This window comes from Parus major, chromosome 4, assembly GCF_001522545.3.
Source record: "Parus major isolate Abel chromosome 4, Parus_major1.1, whole genome shotgun sequence".
Taxonomy (NCBI): domain Eukaryota; kingdom Metazoa; phylum Chordata; class Aves; order Passeriformes; family Paridae; genus Parus; species Parus major.
Genome location: NC_031771.1, coordinates 26699999 through 26717674, shown reverse-complemented (window position 1 = coordinate 26717674; position 17676 = coordinate 26699999). Strand labels below are relative to the sequence as shown.

The following is a 17676-nucleotide window of genomic DNA, read 5'->3' as shown; positions in this document are numbered from 1 at the left end:
AAGCTATGATTAACCTTCACCTTTTATGCTGTTTAAAACAAGTCACATGCCTCCACCTACATTACACTTTCCTAAGAGAAGCAAATGCATCTGCAACAAGCCTGTGCTTTTGTAACTGCAGATGTTCCAAGCAAGACACCACACAGGCCTTTACCAGCGGGTGGCTGGGGATAAGATAGAGATGTGGTCATTAATTCTGAAGCTGTCTAGCTTTAAATGTTCCCATTTATCCAACAGCAGCACAAGCAGTACCCAAACTGGGTGTGATGCACTCTTTAAGCACTTCCCGTTCCCAGTCTCTCACGGAAGACTCCTGCAGCCCATCCCCCCTTCCTCTCTTTCCTTCTGTATGTCAGTGTCCACACTGAGAGCTGCCTGTTGCTTTTCTGCTGAGAAAGGACAAGTGAGCAGTTCAGAAGTGACCCAACTCCAGCAACACCCTGCCCAGATCCCTGCCTCAAAGAAAAAGCAGAAGCAGTAGAAAAGGGAGGGAGGCATGAATCCATTGACCAGCCTGTGACACAAGCAGAAAGCACACTTTCCAAATCATTGTAAACAGCACAAAACTACTTCCTCATACTTACCACTGGAAACCAGGATGTGCCAGCATGTTAGCTTGGCCACAGCAGTACCAGGCAGGCTGAACCCAGGATACTCTTACCCTAAGTGCCCCCAGAAAAGGATGACAAGGAAAAGCCAAAAGTCAAATCTGTCCTTGCAGTCTTTGGAGCAGGAGGTATAATACTCATGTAATTGAAAACAGAGTGGCTTGGCATCCATTCATGGTCCTGGGAACAGATTCTTTGCATGCACTCCTGGTGCCTGTGCTTTAATCCGTCTTGCAGGGCTTCAGGTATTCATCCTCAAGCTACGACAAAAAGGAACATGATAACAAAAAGTAAACCATTTTAACTTTGTTGTGTTCCATATCAAGCCTACCCTGCCAGCTGCTCAATCCCTTAGAACTTCAGACTGAAAGTTTAAATGCAAAGGTTACCCATTACCTTTGTTTTTCTTCTGGGCAATCCTCACCCTGCAGTTGTGGCAGAGCATAATGATATATAACTGGTTAGTCATTCAGCAGCCAGCCTACAGCACTGCCTCTGCCAAGGAAGCAGAGTTGTGGATTTATTTTTGTCATATCCTTTCTGAAAGCATTCAGTGAGAAAAACAGAACACTGATTTGCTACCTTAACTGAGGAGTATCTTGCAGGGAAGTTTGCAGGCTAAGACACCAAAGCTTATCTTAATGATATGGAAAGTTTAATTTTTCTAGAATAATTGTAACAGCATGACTCAACAAGAGAAAATATGTAATTTCTGACAAAGTATTTTTGATGAGTTCTTGACTTCCAAGGAAACTGCATCAACAGGAAACAGCCTACATGGATAACACAGCTCCTTTCTTACTTGTCCCTTTAGGTACAGTGAAAAATCTTTTTTCTGACAGGAATACTAGGATACACAGCAAATCCATATTTTCCAGCAATACACAGTAAAAAAGGCAGGTTTTGATACCCTATTCTGACGATGACCGTGCTAAGCACACAAAATCCTGTTATCACCGTACAGATTTATTACTCCAAGATGAGAACTCTGAGACAGCTCACATGAAACAGGTCCCCCCAAACATTGCTGCTGTTCCCCCAGCCTGCATGGGGCTAGACACCAGTCAAGTGTGCTGATGAGTAGCTCAGCCACACACAAATGCTGGACATACAGTGGGGTCAAAGGGACCCAGGTCTGGCATGAGACTTCCTGGCATGCTGCAGAGAGAAAGGCAAAATATAAAGTTGATACCAGCAACTGATGATCTCCCTTGATGCACATGTGGGAGAGGTTTGTCTGGAAGTATATCTGGTTGAGTACAACTTCCTTGAGCATCACCCAGAGCTTCCTGAATCCCTGTGAAAGGGGGATCTTCAGTTCTCAGAGAAGATGTGGGTATGGGAACCATACATGGAGAGAGATGTCCAAAACACATGCTTCTCAGAGCAGCCCCGACCTCAGCTTTTCTGACAGACCAGCTTGGCTGCACCAGCCCTTTTACATGCCATATTCACAGCCCTAGACCTCCACAGATGTGCCAGAGGGAGAGCCTACTCAGGTTGTAGGACTCAGAAACCTGAAACATACACATGGTATTGGACCTCAGAGTTCAGCCCAAATGTACTTGGGCAGATAGGCTCCCAACTCACTGCCCTGGGGATACATCCCCTAAAAACTGACATAATCTGGAAATCGTATTTTCGTTTAGAATATTTTCTACAATTTTCAAAATGTTAACTGGTTCAGCATTATCAAAGTACAAAGCTGGTCCTTAAGTTTTTTTAGAGATCTTCAGGAAATACTTCTGTGTAGCTTTCCCAAGTACCACTCACGGAGTGTTTTGAAGGACTTTTTTCTTTGCTCCATATCTATCTCACTCTTTTGTTTTGCTCAGTTTGCTTTGCTGTATCCCGGACTATATGACAGAGATAATTTCTTACGGGCTGCCCAGAATGGTATTTGGACATCTATGCCACATTTCCAGTTTTTAAAAAAAGGGGTGCCATTCCTGTTTCTAAATAAGGATTTTGTAGGTTTTTGGACAGAGCCACAAACACTTATGGCTATAGGCTCCCAGCACAGGCTGCACTACCAGGGAGGCAGGCTCAGGAAGAAAGAGGAATGGGACCTCCTATGCTCACTGTTTGGACAGCTTCTGCTTCATTTCATCTCACCAGGAGAGAAAATACCCTGTCACAGCCCACCGGGTGCAAGTCATCACTGGCAGGCTGTTGTGAGGAAGTCAGGGTTTAACATCCTGGCACCGGAATTTCCCATAAGGAGGGAAAACGCTTCGCTCAGCTCCAAGTAAAAGGTCCTTCAAGAGAGGCTGAGCAAAGGGACATACATGTTGCTGCATTCCAGTGTGGGAAGGTCCAGCAAACCTTGTCTTGCCTCATTCAGAGGAATGCATGGACATTTTTTGTACTTATGCATATCTAGTGCTAATAGGCTGAAAAAAGTGTTTTATTTTTCCTGTTTTGTTTTGAGTTTTTGTTTCTTGGAGGTTTTTTAATGGAAGGGAAACATTCCTGGGACTAGGACCAAGTCATTGCAGACCCAGCTAGAGTTTGTTTCCTGTATGGAGGTGGAAAGCACTTTGCTGGGATGAAGAGATACATATTTAACTGCTTGTTATACAATAGAAAAAAAAATTGTGTTTAACAGTTGGGCAAGAATCTGAGCAGGATATGATCATTATCAAGTACCATAAAAAACCCAAGATTTTTGTATTTGTTCCAAAACAGATAATGTCAGGATGTATTATTTACAGGTAGTTCAGGCTTTACATTCAGCTGCTGACTCCCTCTGTATCTGATACCATAAAATATTTCAGACATGACAGTGGATTTCAGGAAGAGAAAACTAGTCAATTCCAAATCTATTTTTCTCAGCTATTCAAGACCTCAGAAGTTCTGTCTTTAGCATAGGTGCTTTTCTGTTTTATAACCTATCAAAACTCCACATTTTTTTAAAATACTGAAGTCTCTAAGGCACTGTTTCCTAGAGTTTTTTCACTCACTGGAAAAATAACATCTTTTGTGAATCTCTTGCAGGGATTGTTTCTATTGTCCTCTTTAGCAACTGTATGATTTTTTAAACAAACTTTTTAGAAGCTTGACTTCAGCCGAGTCATAAACATGCATGAAAATATAATTTTTTCTGAAAATAAAAAGCCTGATCATAAAAAGATGTCAGAAAGTATTTTAAAAGTGTGTGTGGTTTCTGATAGAGCCACCAAACCATCTTCAAATAATAGGTTATTTCTAATGTTGGACCATTCTCTGACTTTCTGAATTTGAATATGACTGTAAACACACACCCCAAGCTGATTTTCAAGCACACACTCAGCTATTTCAATCATTCCTTCTAAATTATCCTCAGATTGCATTTCTTGGTCTTCTGTAAGTTTTCTTGACTGTAACAGTACCAGTTTAGTAATGACAGATTCAGAAAAGGCCATGTCACTTGTGCCTGCACTGCCAGATGCCTTTTTGTCTTTATCACAGGATCTACAGAAAGAAACACACCAAACTAGATAATCAACCTCAAAACTAAGGCATTTTCTACAGCTGTGAAATACCTGTATTTACAAACTTTGAGCTGAATGCCTCTCTAGCATCCCAAGTTACATGGATGTGCCAGGAAGAGCACGGCAGTGCCATAGCAATGCAAGAGAGGGTTGTAGCAATGCCAAAAAAGACTCATGTACATCTCAGTAAGTACAGAAAGTATGGTAACCCCTGCTTTCAATTAACTTCCTCTGCATTTCACAGCTTTTGGACTGAAGAGTTGTCAAAGGAAGAGGAATCAAAGAAAATATAGGTAAAAAGCCAGCAAACAACATCCAAATTCCACCTCCGTAGCTGAAACTACATAGCTCCATAGCCAGATCTCCATAGGTCTGAAGTAGAGGATCAGAGTAAGCTGGCTGAGAGACAGCCATACCATAATAGAATTTATCTACCTTACATCTGCTCTACCAGGGGAAAGACCATCAAATTAGGTGCAGTCTCCTACCTTGTATCAATCTGGCGATACTCCTTCAACACTTAACTCACCATGAAGTTTCCACCTGTGGGCAGAAGAAGATCTTTGTTTCTTTGGGTCTTATTATCCAGTGTCTACCCAGCAGACTGGCTGCCTGGTTTGTTTACAGCTTATAATTTACACATACATTTACAGCATAAATATTCTTTTCTATTTATAGAATTATGTTACATTTACACTTCTTTCACATGCTATTTTTATGACATCATTTAAAATTAATTTCCTGAATGTTCCATGATTAATAGTGTCAAGAAATTTCTCTAAAATCTGTTCTTTAGAGTACTTTATTTCTCTGGGATTCATTCCTTGAACTCTTTGTTCCCAGCTCACATCTGGGACTGAAAGGCCAGGCAGAACATACTGAGATGTGTAACCCTCTGTTGAGAGGCATCTTTCTTTGTAATCTCTCTGGTGTTTCCATGTTTGCCTGTGACAGTGTCCTCTCTGATATTTGCAAGACCTTCCAGCTGAACAGAATTTTTCAGGAGCCGCTAACAAAAATGCAATGAGTAATGTGAGAAGGGATGGATAAAGTAAAGGTTGGCCAGATTCTTCTCCCCTACTGTTCAGTGGTCTAAACTTTTCTGTAAAATAAGTATTTCTCACACTTCTTGTGATGAGGCACAGCCTGTGAATGAGTTTGGCTTGTTCCCTGTTTCTGCAGGTGGAGAAATCCTGCCTCCAGGCTGGGCAGCCCTTTCCTTTTCAGGGGGAACTCAGCAAGGAGCTGGCAAGCTGGTTTTCTGGACAAGAAATCCATGAGCTCATAACTTCTCACTGTGTAACAGGACAACATTGATACCAGTAACACAGTCAGGGTGAGTCAGGTCTGCAACTGGATTAAGGGAGAAGGGAACGTTTCCATCAGTTTTGGCTCCTTATGTCGAAACAGCCTGCCATCTGTGAAGGAACTGCTTTGTGCTCCCCTCTGCTTTTTACTCCTTGCAGGAAGGCCCCAAATAAATTCTCCATCCCCCAGGAATGCCACCAGTCATAAAATAATCCCTCTCCAATTGCTCTCCCTAACTCTGGCACAGTGACGACTGCATACTCTGCCAGAGTTAACAAGCAGACACATTAATCCCTCCTCTTGCTAGAGAGTCCTTCCAGACCTGCCTCAGCTTTCTGTCAGTCGCTGTGCATGGAGGCAGGCTTTTTGCCAGGATGACTTTTTTCCAGGATGACAAGCATATTTGCCAGAGAATGCCAAGTGTGCACCTAATCTGAAATGACTGAATCCTTTGGAGGCATGGGACCAGCTGTGCCGTGAGGCTGCCTCTTTCATTTGCAATTTTTCATTTGTGCGGTTTACTTTGGCTGCTCGTCTTTGGTAAATATTGTACAACACTGAAACCAGGTAATGCCCAAAATAAATAAAGAAACGGATGATGATTAATAGATTAATTTTGCTTTGTCTTTCCAAGGATCTGCCTTACTCAGATCAGGTTCTTACCATCCAAAGAGGAGTAAAACCTCCCTGGTAACCTATAAGGAGTGAAGGACACCTCTAGCAGGGAAGGAAGGGATAGGGAAGCTGCTGGTCTCATGCAACCATGCTAGGACCGGCTCACCAGGCCTTTGGAAATCACGAGCAGAACAAGAGCCTCACCCAGCTGCCCTGGAGGCATGGGGAAGTGGCAAGCCCATGGTGCCTCAAAGCTGGTTTGTCCTAAAAAGCTTCTCACACCAGAGTTCAGCCACAGGTTTTCCTTCCTCTCCAACCTTTGCTTTTCCCTGTGACTTCTGGTGTGCAAGAAAACAACTTTGTAGATAAAGCCACACCTTTAGCAGTGCAGGTATTCTGCAATTAGATGAACTCCTAACACATTTTAGAGGGAAAATCAGATAGTGAACTTACTGAGGCACTGCAGGGCCACCTGTCCAGGAGCAGGGCTTGCTTGTTCTCTCTTCCAGGGTGGAAAGTCAGAAGGGCAACAAGATCCTCTAATTCCCAGTCCCCACCAGTGGAGAAGCAACTGAGAGATGGGTCCCTACAATTGCATACATACAATCTACCCTATACATTTGCAGGCAGCAGGAGAGGACTGCTCCTGCACACAGAGGACTGTCTTTGCCTGGCTCTGGGAGGGCGTAACCCTCTGTTCTGCGGCAGGAGGAAATCACTGAGATAAGCCGTCACCACTGCTCCTTTTCCTGCAATAAGCAGGACAATAAGGAAATTCAGAGAAGATATTTGCTCCAGTTTCATAGCAGAGAGAGGGAATTTTTTTTATGGACTCTCTAAACATCTGTAAATGCTGCTACAACTGAGATACAGAACAAAAGGAGTGCTTCTCCTGGACAAGCTTTCTGAAGGAGCCAGGTGATTAGGAATTGGATTTAGCCTTGCAGAAAATGTGGGCGAAAAAGATACGAGTGAGTGCCTAACCACAGGATACTGTCAAGAGATGGATGATATTGTCAGAGTACCAGCTGTGCTGAGACATCCTGAGCACACTCAGAAGCAGACACAGAAATCCAACAGGAATTATGGTATCCAAACTCCAGGGTCTCCAGATATCAATGTTGGTTGAATATGGGACATCCAAGAATCAAGAGCTAAACACTGATGTGTCTAAAGAGGCAGCAGGATCCCAAATTTTGCTCAAGTCTCTCTCTTGCTTGTCACTGTGGTGACTGATTTCTAATTCTTAAAACTCTGCACAAATGTCATTAACTGTGACTTGCTGATATATCTACTGTAACCTACACCTACCTACCAAAAGAGAACTGACATTCTTTCCTTCTCTCTTTGTTTCAGGAGGTACATTAAAGTCTAATGGCTAAGATGAAATTCAAGGAAAAAAAATCCCTGCTACAGACTTTTTGCATAATTTTCTGAGGTGACCTTGACATTCAGCTTCATACACGGAAGCTTCAACTCCTGGCTGTTTTTATGGAGAATGCAGGGAAAGGGTACCATTACCAGATCCAGAGATTTCTCAAGTGTGCTTATATTTCCATCTCTACTGCCAAAAATATTCTTTTTAATCAAGCTAAGTAAAAGGTTAGTCTTCTTAAGAACAACCATTCATGTAACACACAAACCAGGGAAACAAAAGAGAAGCCCATGTCCTGGAAAGGCACGTTTCAGTGAGGTAAAAGGGGCCAAGAGTCCCAGCACACACAGCAGCATTCCCCTCCCCTGGCAGAGTTTGGCTCTCAGAGCAGAGCAGCAAGGCACCAGAGAGAGACAGACTGTAAACCAGTGTGCAGTGTTTGCAGAAAGCAGAAGCAGCTGTTGTGCAGACAAACTAATCAAAGTCAGCATCTTGCACAAGGGCAAGCATTAGCTCAACTGTAACTCCACAGTGTGGACTCTGAAAGGTTTATTCCAGCATGTGACAAATGGCCTTCTCTGCCATCAGAGTAAATTGTACAATTGGAAAACAGTTTTCAGAATAAATTGTACAGCTGAGGCTTGTTTTTGGAGTTTGCAGCAGCTGGCACACAGCATTTCCACCTGCTGCTAGGCAGTGCTGCAGTTCCCATGGATTCAGTCATCTTAGACATCATATATACAACCCATCTGAGAGACTGTGCTGCAGTGCAGAGCCTGCTTGTGCACATCTATGTTGGGCATGCTATAGTCTGTCCTCTCTCTGTATTCTTCTAAGAGCTAATACAGATACATATGAGTAAGCAGACTGATCTAAACAGCAGTAGATGCTGACAGACACTTAAGAAGACCTGGGAAGCTCCAGAGGCTTCCTACTCCTTCCTCTCAGGAAATGCTTCCTAACCAGGCTCTCTCTCAGATCCCAGACTGCCAGACTTCTCTTAATACCTGCAGCATGTTTGAGACAACACTGGGTCCACAGTAGTAGTAATAAAAATAATAATAAAAAAACCCAACCAGAGCAGTCATTAGGCATTATTCACTGCAGGAGTACAAGGGGGAATTTGAAATTGGCAAGTCAGTCCCATTGCTGTAAGGATACATTTGGTCTGTCATCTATTAGAACACATGGCTGTGTATGCCTGGCAACAGCTTTAAAGTTGTTATTTTGATCTTTGCTAAGATAAAACTGTAATATTTTGTAGGCATTTGAGAACATGAGTTACTGGACTAGTTAAAAACCACTTGACCACTTGGAATTGATGCCATCTGTTTCCTATTTTTATTCATAGAAATCAGTACTCAGTTTTTTGAGGGCTTCTCTAACAAACTCTCTGTATGAAATATGAATGATGCTCTTGCCAAGACAGCTAAAGTTCTGCTTGACAGGTTCTCTGATGGGGCTGTTCAACTAACATAGGACTACTCAGACAAGAGGAAGCAAGGAGAATGACAAAACAAAGGCCATGTCCTTTCACTCACCGATCAAATCAGCTCTTCAGAAAGAATAATACTGTCCTGGTTAAATTTCAGGTTTCCTTATTACAGGAAATGACACATGAGGTTCTTGCAGCCAAAATCAAACCTGCAACTTACTGAGCATCAGTCACATCTGCCATTCTGGAAGATGCACCCAGGCTTACATAAGGAAACTAATAAAAAAGAGTAAACAAATATTTTACTTAAGGATTGTGAAGCATTTGTATAAGCCATTATTTGGTCCTCAACTAATTGCAATTTATCAGTACTTAAACAGAACTGTTATTAAAAGCCTTTCAAGTAAATAGAAAGGTTACTTTCTTAAAACAAGTCCAAACAAACCCTCCACCAAACAGTGACTATGCAGGTCATCCATAAAAAGCACAAAGATACCTCTCCTTAATGCTATTGTGAATTAAGGGCAATCCCAAATTGCACATTACTGTGAGGTATCAAACTGGGTCATGAAATTCACCTACTACAAGAGAAACTCAATGTTGCCTGTGAACTTCACTCAGAAGGCAGAAGTACTTACTGACAAGAAAAGTTTGTGTCACTGTGAGATAAGCAGGCTGTCCACCCCTGGGCATTTCCATCAGGTCTTTGTGTCCCAAGTTTCTGCTTGTCATCAGGAGCATCCCACCTTGCCAGCCACAGATGGCTCAGGCCAGGCCATGCCGAGTTGTGATGTTCCAGACTGCAATCAAAAGCAAAAGCAAACCCTGCAAGCTGAGACAGGGAGATCAGCTGCACTTGCTGTGAGGTGTGAGTGGTGAAAGTGATAGCAAAGTGTCAGGAGAAAATGGCTCAGCCACATTTGTGCTCACCAGAGGGCCCCGGTGGGAAAATTAGACAGCTGAGCTTTGATTAAGCAAATGACATCTATGGTCTGATTTCTAGCAACCCTGGAAAGTGCAGTGCATTACAGGGACATACAGACAGGAAAAACTGAAACCTGGTATGCAGGTTTGCATTTGGCAAATGCCCGAACTGTACACAGTGCTAACAGGGAGAGCCTGAAATAAAGTACAGTGAATGCCCCATGTCCTTAGCCAACAGGCAGGACTGGAAGGTGCCTAATTGAAGCTAATAACCAAAGGAGGAAGACAATCTGGGATTAAGCAGAGGCTTTTACCAACAGTGGTAATCTCCTCTTGTTAACAGCTGCTTGCTTGTCCGCAGAGGGACTGATCGACCTGCAGGCAGCTCTGGAAAGAGCTGATCAATATGAAACTCCCATTGAGCTCCAGAAGCCATTCACACCACAGACTGTGGGTTGTGTGGCTGAGAAGTGTGGTGGAAATCAAGGAGGAGCAAGGGCTTCCCACTATGGTTTGGAAACAGGGCAGCAATGAGGTAATTTTCCATTCCCTCACAAGTGCCATGTGCCCTGTCCAGGATGTGCACGTGCCATCGTGAGATGGGCTGGAGGCAGAATGAGCCAGCCTGCCTGCAAGCAGCTGGAGGAACACTGCTGGCATGCTGCCTTTCTCATATGAATGCAGCTGCTAAGAGAGGAATAAGCTCCACTGTCTCACAGGTCTGAGGAGAGTGGTGGGAATGGTACAGCATTTCCTGACATTTCTGCAAACTTCCCTTATCTTCAACATCGGGTTTACACTGTTCAGCATTTCCTACACCACACTGCACATCACCTTTCATCTAACAAGGCTGTGTTCAGTGAATGAAGTGAAACATTTTTCACACTAAATCAGAACCAGCTATGGTAGCAGGTTCTTGTAAAGCACTGATGGACAAGTGCACTGCTGCAGCACCCCAGCACTGCATGAAAATGTTATTTACAATTTTGAAATAGCCCTGCACTGTTATTATTATTTCTAATACTGAAATAGCACCTGCTGACACCCAGCCCAGGGAAGGCAGCTCACCTTCTATGTTGCTGTCTCTGAGAGCTGCAGCAGGGTCCAAGCATAGGCTCCCCACACATCTGTGCTAACAAAGACATGTGAAAGGATTAGCATTCCTTCACAAATTGTACATCCAGTCAAAATTAAAACTAAATGGCTCCTAGCAAATTGAGTTTTTTTCCAGAGTGGTTGGAGAAGAGGTCTGTCAAACACAGCCTGTCAGCCCATGGGTTCAGCAGTCATAACCCAGAACATGGCAGGCAAAATCATGGGTATGATCTGTTGCCTTCTCAAAATCCCTGCAGAGGAGCTGAGTTTACTGAAGAGGATGGGGCCTTTTTGGTCACTCATGAGGGTAACATTGTCCTTCCAAGAGATGCATACACTTGTGCTCAGTTGCAAGCCAAGCCTGGCTGCTGGCAATTTAGCTGACAGCTAAAATAGTGACTAAATCACCAGTACATGCTAGATGAGAAGCTAGTCCACAAAAGTCAGAGAAGTTCATCTGGCACTAGTTTGTACACTGGGCAGGTCCTGCATTGCAAGCCAGCATGGTCTCTGCATGTGCAGGCTGCTGGCAGCCTCCAAGCAATAAAATCTGCAGAGAGGTGCAGGGGGCCATATGGAATCACCCAGACCTCCATTGCCTCTAAACAAGACTGCTAAAACCCCAAACAGCCCAGGAGTAACTCCCACATACAACCAGGAGAAAAATCCTTCAGAGCGATCCCAGGGGTAGAAGTTGTTTGAGGGACTGTGCTGCTGCTGTTGCTGAAGAACTCAGTAGGAAATGAAATACAGCAGAGCAGAAAAAGTGAGCTGCACAGTGTGTGGCCCATATTTACAAAAGAGGTGTTTTTGTCAAGCTGGCACAGACAGACAGATTTTGCAGGGAAACCCACATTGGAGATGGAGGAAGGAACAGCAAGATTCAGCTCGCAGCAGGCCAGGAGTGCCTACATCCACACATCAGTACTGAGCTGCAGAGGTGAGTGCAAGCCCCCAGGACCTCAGGTACAATACCACCTTATAGGGCTGGAATGACAAATCCTCTCCCCTGCTCTGTTCTGTCATTTGATCAAAAGAGCAGAGCAGAGCTCACCCGCTGTCTTCCACTCCTCCACATCCCTCAGCTTGCAGAGACAGGAATCGTCACTGGGACTTGCCCAGCAAAACCTCTTCCAGTGCAGGACGGGGCAACTGCTCCAAGCAACACCAGGGACCTCCTTTTCCCACTGGGACACCAACCTCTGTCAGAAAGGCAGGGTGAGTGTTGCATTGCATAGGAACAGGGTAGGGCCATGGCAGCACGGTAGTCCTGGGGAGACAGTGAGCCTTTGCTCCACCCAGAGTATTACAGACCTGGTAAGCCTTGCCCTGAGCCTTTTTCTCCATAGAAGTGGACAGAGAGACTGAACAACAGGACAGGGCAATCAAAGGCAGAAGTAAAATGTGCCCATGGTGACAGGGAAGTGCCACTGTGCACTTCTTCCTGTAATTGCTGAAAGCACAGCAAGTATGTGAAAAGGGCAAAAGCAGAGGGAGGTGACTCAGTGACTAAGAAAAATAAACAATAGTGTTTCACAAGGACGAAAGGGAAGAAAACAAATGCCATAAAGGAAAAACCAACCTATCAGCCAGGAGCTCACCTGGTAGGACGGCTCTGCAGGGACCTGTGGTGCTGTGAAGGCCACGACTTCCCAGGAGTCACCAAGGCTTCTCCAGAGGCGGAAAGAAGTTGGGTGGTGGAGCTGCAGGCACTGTCAGCCCTAGCGTAAATGGTAGAAACCTCCCTTGCTTCCTCCCCTTCCGCTCTCTTCAGAAGATTAAGTTAACAGCTCTCCAATGAACTCATCTGCCCCCCGGCAATCAGATCTCTCACCTGCCCTCTGAGCTTTCAGGCTCATTCTGCCAGCGTTGCTGCTTGCTGGTCCTGGCTTCTTCGAGCAGCTGGAGCAGTGCTGCACGCTCAGATCCACCTGCAACAGCTGTAGGCCACATCTGCCAATTGCCACCATGCTTGTGACAAATTCAGATGAGTAAGTAACGATGGTGCTCCTCATTTGGGCCTGCCTCAAGGACAGCAGTGTCCTCGCAGCTCTGAACCCTGTGGGCAGTACTTGCGGCTTGGCCTAGCCCATCTGCTGCTCCCATGGAGTTCAAACCAGGCTCCCAGGCTGGACCTGTGGCAGTCAGACTGCTGGGCTCTCCAAATCCCACCCTGCAAGTTCAACACCGTACCAGCCCCACCTGCCTCCAAGAGGGTCCCAGCAGGGCACTGCCCCTCTCTCCTACAGGGAAGCTGCGTTGGATGTTCCCGTTCCTACAGCTCTGCAGCGTAATGCTGTGAGGGGCTTGCTGCAGCCCAACAAGGCCAGGGCAGGCAAACGCCCTGCCACAGATTCTGGCTTTGTCCAAGTGCTGTCTCTCAATACCAACCTTCAGGAAATGTGCCAGGAATATTCTCTGGCTCCATAGTGGAAATACTGACCCAACCAGGAAGGCTTGGCCAATATACCCTGTGAAAATCAAGGACAGTGGTAAGTGGTATCTCCCTAGTTCACAATCCACATGTAATCCACAAACCTGCCGGGAGCAGAAAGCAGGGGTGGCTGTCACTTCTTCCCAGTTCTCTCCTTGGGAAAACAGTCAATGCCTGGACACTATGAAGTGCTCACATGGTGACAGAAGTCAATACTGAATGCCTGGAATTGCACCCATGAGGGTTTTTTCCCCCCACTTCATCATCAGCCATTCTAGAGAACTGTGCAAGCTACTGCTCTTTTATACTAGTATTTTCGGTCTTCCCTTTCCAATTTGAAGCATATTTCTTTGGTTAACCAAGAAGAACTTTTGCTGAAGTCTCTTAAAACAGTACCAGTTCCACAGAGATCAATGAAGCTCTGAACGCTGCTACAGACACAAGGCGAGAAGTTAGAAATTACTTTACTCATGACAATGGGAAGTCTTCAGAGCAGCCCCTCCAGTTCACTCCAGCAGAATTATAATCACTTTAGTACAAAGCAATTATTTATTCCATCTTTCCCTTTACTGTAGGAGGAAAGATTTTTAACTGATCCCAAACCCAAATCCCACTTGCTTTAAGGGGATTGCTAATTAAGCAACAGATGTCTCCTGATGGCAGCAATTATTTCTAGTAACCTTAACAAGCTTGTTACATTCCTTAGTTATTGTTATGAAAAGTTACATGAAAAATTTTGCCTAATACTACAGCTCCTGAGGGAATAACTTCTTGATCTGTTCTGGTTCAGTTAAAGGGAATGATTGTTTCCTTTCTTAGCAATATTTCTCAAGCTCTTTGTGGCTTATTCCTCTCGTCTTTTGTTGGCACTTTGAACAAGTCTGACTGAATTTTTCACACCGGTCTTCTTTTCCAAACATTTCTATCTGGTTTTGCTCTCCCTGAATTCTCCAGTGCCTCTGCTTGGTTTATTGCATACTTTTTCCTCTCTCTTCCAGTGATTGACACTGTTTAGAACATATACTTTACTTACAACAGGGACTTGGAGCCTATCAGAACTCCATGGGATTTTGAGGTTGTTTTTACAGTTTGTTGCAGATATAAGAAATCCATGTCCTTACACTGGAACTTGAGGAAAGCCTCCCTTCACTGCACAGAAAATAAGGATCTCCTTGAAACATTGAATGGAATTAATAGAATAAACTAAGAAAACTAAGCACAGCTTTCCATATCCTGTCCTGCACCTTTTTATCCAAAATCCATGCATGCTATACAACAAGCAATATTATCCAGGGAATAAAGAACTTCATTCAATTTCAAACCAAAGGATCGCTTTTTTTTAAAATCTGTATTTATTGTGTTTATACTCCCACTCTATTCCTCCTGAAGTCTCCTACCATAGGCAAGAGGTGCACAGAAAGCGCATCAGTGGTTATGACTACTTTTCATGGCTTAGTACCATTTTCAGGAGCATCAAAGTTCATAGGAACATGTGGACTTTCCTTCAGAATCACGAGCAATTACGATTAAATTCAAGTCAAACAGATTCCTGCCCAGCACAACACATCATGGAAAGCAGCCGTAGACTCCAGGTGCTAATTCCTGATCAAGCAATTAAAACAACACAGTTCAGAGAAGCATTCAGTGACGATCCCATTTTACTGACATTGAAACCAAGGGAAGGCTTTGGAGCACTTTCCAAGCAATTAGAGCAGGTAAATATAGCAGCTTTGAGTTTCCCAATCAGTCCCTGGCCACCTTCTGAGCTAACCCAAACACACGTGAAAGCACAGCTGGCAGGGGAACTTTCAGCAAAGCTTGTTTTGCAGGAACTGCTGATTTACTGAAACAAACCTTTTGCACTGTTTCTGCTAAAATATTTCAAGCCCTGGAATGGTATTTCTGGATGAAACCAGTAAGATAAGGGAGCAGGTCCGATAGCTCAGCAATGTGGTGAGACTAGCAGGGCCAGAATTTAGGTCTGAGAGCTCAGATTACTGAGCATGCAGTCTGTGAACTATCTTGCAGTGCCTCCTCTCCTCTGCCTTTGGATAAAAATAAATAAAAAGTGCCTTGATTTCTTATTGTCAAACAGCTCTTGATTTCTAGTCACTCTGTGAACAAAGGGCAAGAGGAAATTAAGTAGCAAAATGAAACTTGCTGAAGCTCACAGAATCCTCAAAATAGTGTCTGGACCTGGATGGTCTCCAGTCTGACCTCCCATGAGGAGAAGGTCTGCCACCTCCACTACAGCAGATCACGTGTGGCTTCATTCAGCCATGCCTCGAACATAAAGCAGAGGTACCTGTTGAGGTACCTGCTCTCCTGCAGCATCACCCTCCCAGGGATGACGTTTTTCTTCATGCTCAGCTTCCCACGTGGCAATCCATGACCACTGCCACTTGCCCTAATGCCTGTGGCCACCGCAACACAGAATTTGGTTCTGCCATCTCTATGGCTGTTCTTTAAGCAGTTGTACAACACTGCTACTGGAACCGCTTTCACTTTCTATTCAGGCCTGACAAGTGCCCTTGTGCCAAGGATATCTCTGACCTAAGGGATGCCTCCCCCTCCTTTTGATGTCCAGACATGCTCTGCCATGCAGAAGAAAAAGTTCTACAGGGAGGGTAAGTGGAGACCTCTTGCATGATGGACTGAGTCCCGACACGGGTGGCAGCACTTCCTCAGCTACCTTTCCCACTACAGAGCTTTAGCCTCCTAACATGAGCCAGCACAATATCATTCTGTTTTGGAGAGTGGTGTGAACTCTGCTCTCAAAATAACATTTCTTTCAGTTCAAGCTTTGGCATTTTAAACAAGTGCAATTAAATGCACTGAAAATGCTACTGCAACACAAAGGCTAAAAATAAAAACACAAAATGCCAGGAGTCACTCACAAGAAAAGCTCCTGGATGAAATGCCCACTCACCCACACTGCACAAGCGTAACATCGTTCAAGTGACAGCTTGCATTTTGAAGTCAGATAAACAAGCCACAATTCAGCCTTTTTCCTACTGCCAGAAGTCTGCGAACTCACAAACAATTGTATCAGCACTAGAAGTGGCACCATTTGGAACTCTCTGACCTGCATCAACAGGTAGGTCCCCAGTTACTATTTGGTACAGATGCAATTACTTATGGGTGTAAGTTTGCACCTACAATTGCTAAACCACTCCTAGTTTATATCACAGAATGTAAACTTCAGAAGAAACATGCGCAGACCATGGATGCTCTTAACAACTAATACTGTCCTTAATCATGATAAAAAATTTTAATTTTAAATTTATAGCCTTCACCTGACAATAGCAATGAATATGCTGTGCTTTTTAAAATGCACTGAATGCTCAGACTTCAGTAAAAAAAATTTATTTTCAATATAAAAGTGCCAAAATATTCACCAACATTGTAATCTATTCAGCAACCAGCTTACTCTAGTAATCAAAATTGCAAGCATCTTTATTCACATTTTTAAATCAAATTCCTTTCACACGTTTCCACAATAACCCGAGTCCCTCGAAAGTGGGAAATTTGCATTTCGATTGGCTGCTGTAGTCCATATGTCCAAGTTCATGTAGGCACGGAAAGGGTTAAACCTCGGGTAATATTCCTGCTTACACATAACTGCCTGGTTCTCCACATGGGTTGAATGCTGAGTCGTGGCACTGACGGGGCAGCAGCTTTCATAAACATCACTCTGAGGTGCCCAGATGGAACCAAAAAGTCCAGACATTGGAGACAAGCTTCGGGTGCTTGAGAGGTAGGGCTGCAGAGCAAGATAAAACCAGCATGGGAAACTGCAATACAGACCATTTGCCATGGGAAATCTGGAAATGCTAAGTGCTAAAAGGGAGGGAGGAAGCAGCACTTACGCAGAGACTTAAGAAATCCAAAAGTAGAAAATTACACAGGAGTTTACAAAGCAGTATGGCTGTCAAAAATATTACAGCAGCATTGATATGTGTGGGTGGGGGTGAAAGAAGGCCCTTCACTGAATGAAGCCCTCCCTGCACAGCACAGGTATTACTCTAACAACAATATACTACTCAGTTCTGGTCAGACTTGAGGAAAACAGAGGAGAAATGGAAGACACACAAAGATCACCATGCACAGTTTGAGAGTTAAAATTAAAAGAGAAGGATGCCTAAAAATGATAAGAAAAGTGCTGAACTATGTGTCAGTCCAGAAAGACTGTGCATGCTGGAAGCAGAAAGGGATATTCAGTGTGAAAAATGAGACTATAATTGGGAGCTAGGGAATTTAGCTAGAAAATTTTGAAAGCTTATAAAGAACCTCCTGGAGGGCAAGATGTGTTAGTCTGCAAGGAAATCTCCCAGCGAAGGTCATGGAAATCTTGGGACTTTTAAAACTGAATGAAACATTGAAATGTATTGTGGAGAAAAGCTCGCCAG

At 44.1% G+C, this 17676-nt stretch overlaps 2 protein-coding genes across 15 annotated transcripts in view; both read right to left on the bottom strand.

The window, feature by feature from the left end:
* TLR2 (toll like receptor 2) overlaps positions 1-16513 on the bottom strand; it is a 33347-nt gene extending 16834 nt beyond the window's left edge. For 3 of the 6 annotated variants that reach the window (XM_015624125.3, XM_015624129.3, XM_015624130.3), the window contains exons 1-6: positions 12435-16513; positions 10807-12035; positions 9453-9614; positions 8921-9090; positions 4570-4624; positions 585-868 (exon numbers count right to left, since the gene is read on the bottom strand). The gene's annotated coding sequence lies outside the window, so the exon portion shown is untranslated. Of the gene's footprint in view, positions 1-584; positions 869-1004; positions 1104-4569; positions 4625-6457; positions 6819-8920; positions 9091-9452; positions 9776-10806; positions 12036-12434 lie in introns of those variants that run through there. The other 3 variants (XM_033513511.1, XM_015624127.3, XM_019006301.1) reach the window with 3 other exon arrangements.
* A 104-nt stretch (positions 16514-16617) lies between these two features.
* Positions 16618-17676, bottom strand: part of TMEM131L (transmembrane 131 like) — an 83520-nt gene continuing 82461 nt past the window's right edge. For all 9 annotated transcript variants that reach the window (XR_004496890.1, XM_033513510.1, XM_033513506.1 and 6 more), the window contains one exon: positions 16618-17030. Coding sequence is in view for 8 of the 9 variants with exons in the window: in XM_033513510.1 (XP_033369401.1) it covers positions 16752-17030 (279 nt within the window). In the remaining variant the exon portion in view is untranslated. The remainder of the gene's footprint in view (positions 17031-17676) is intronic.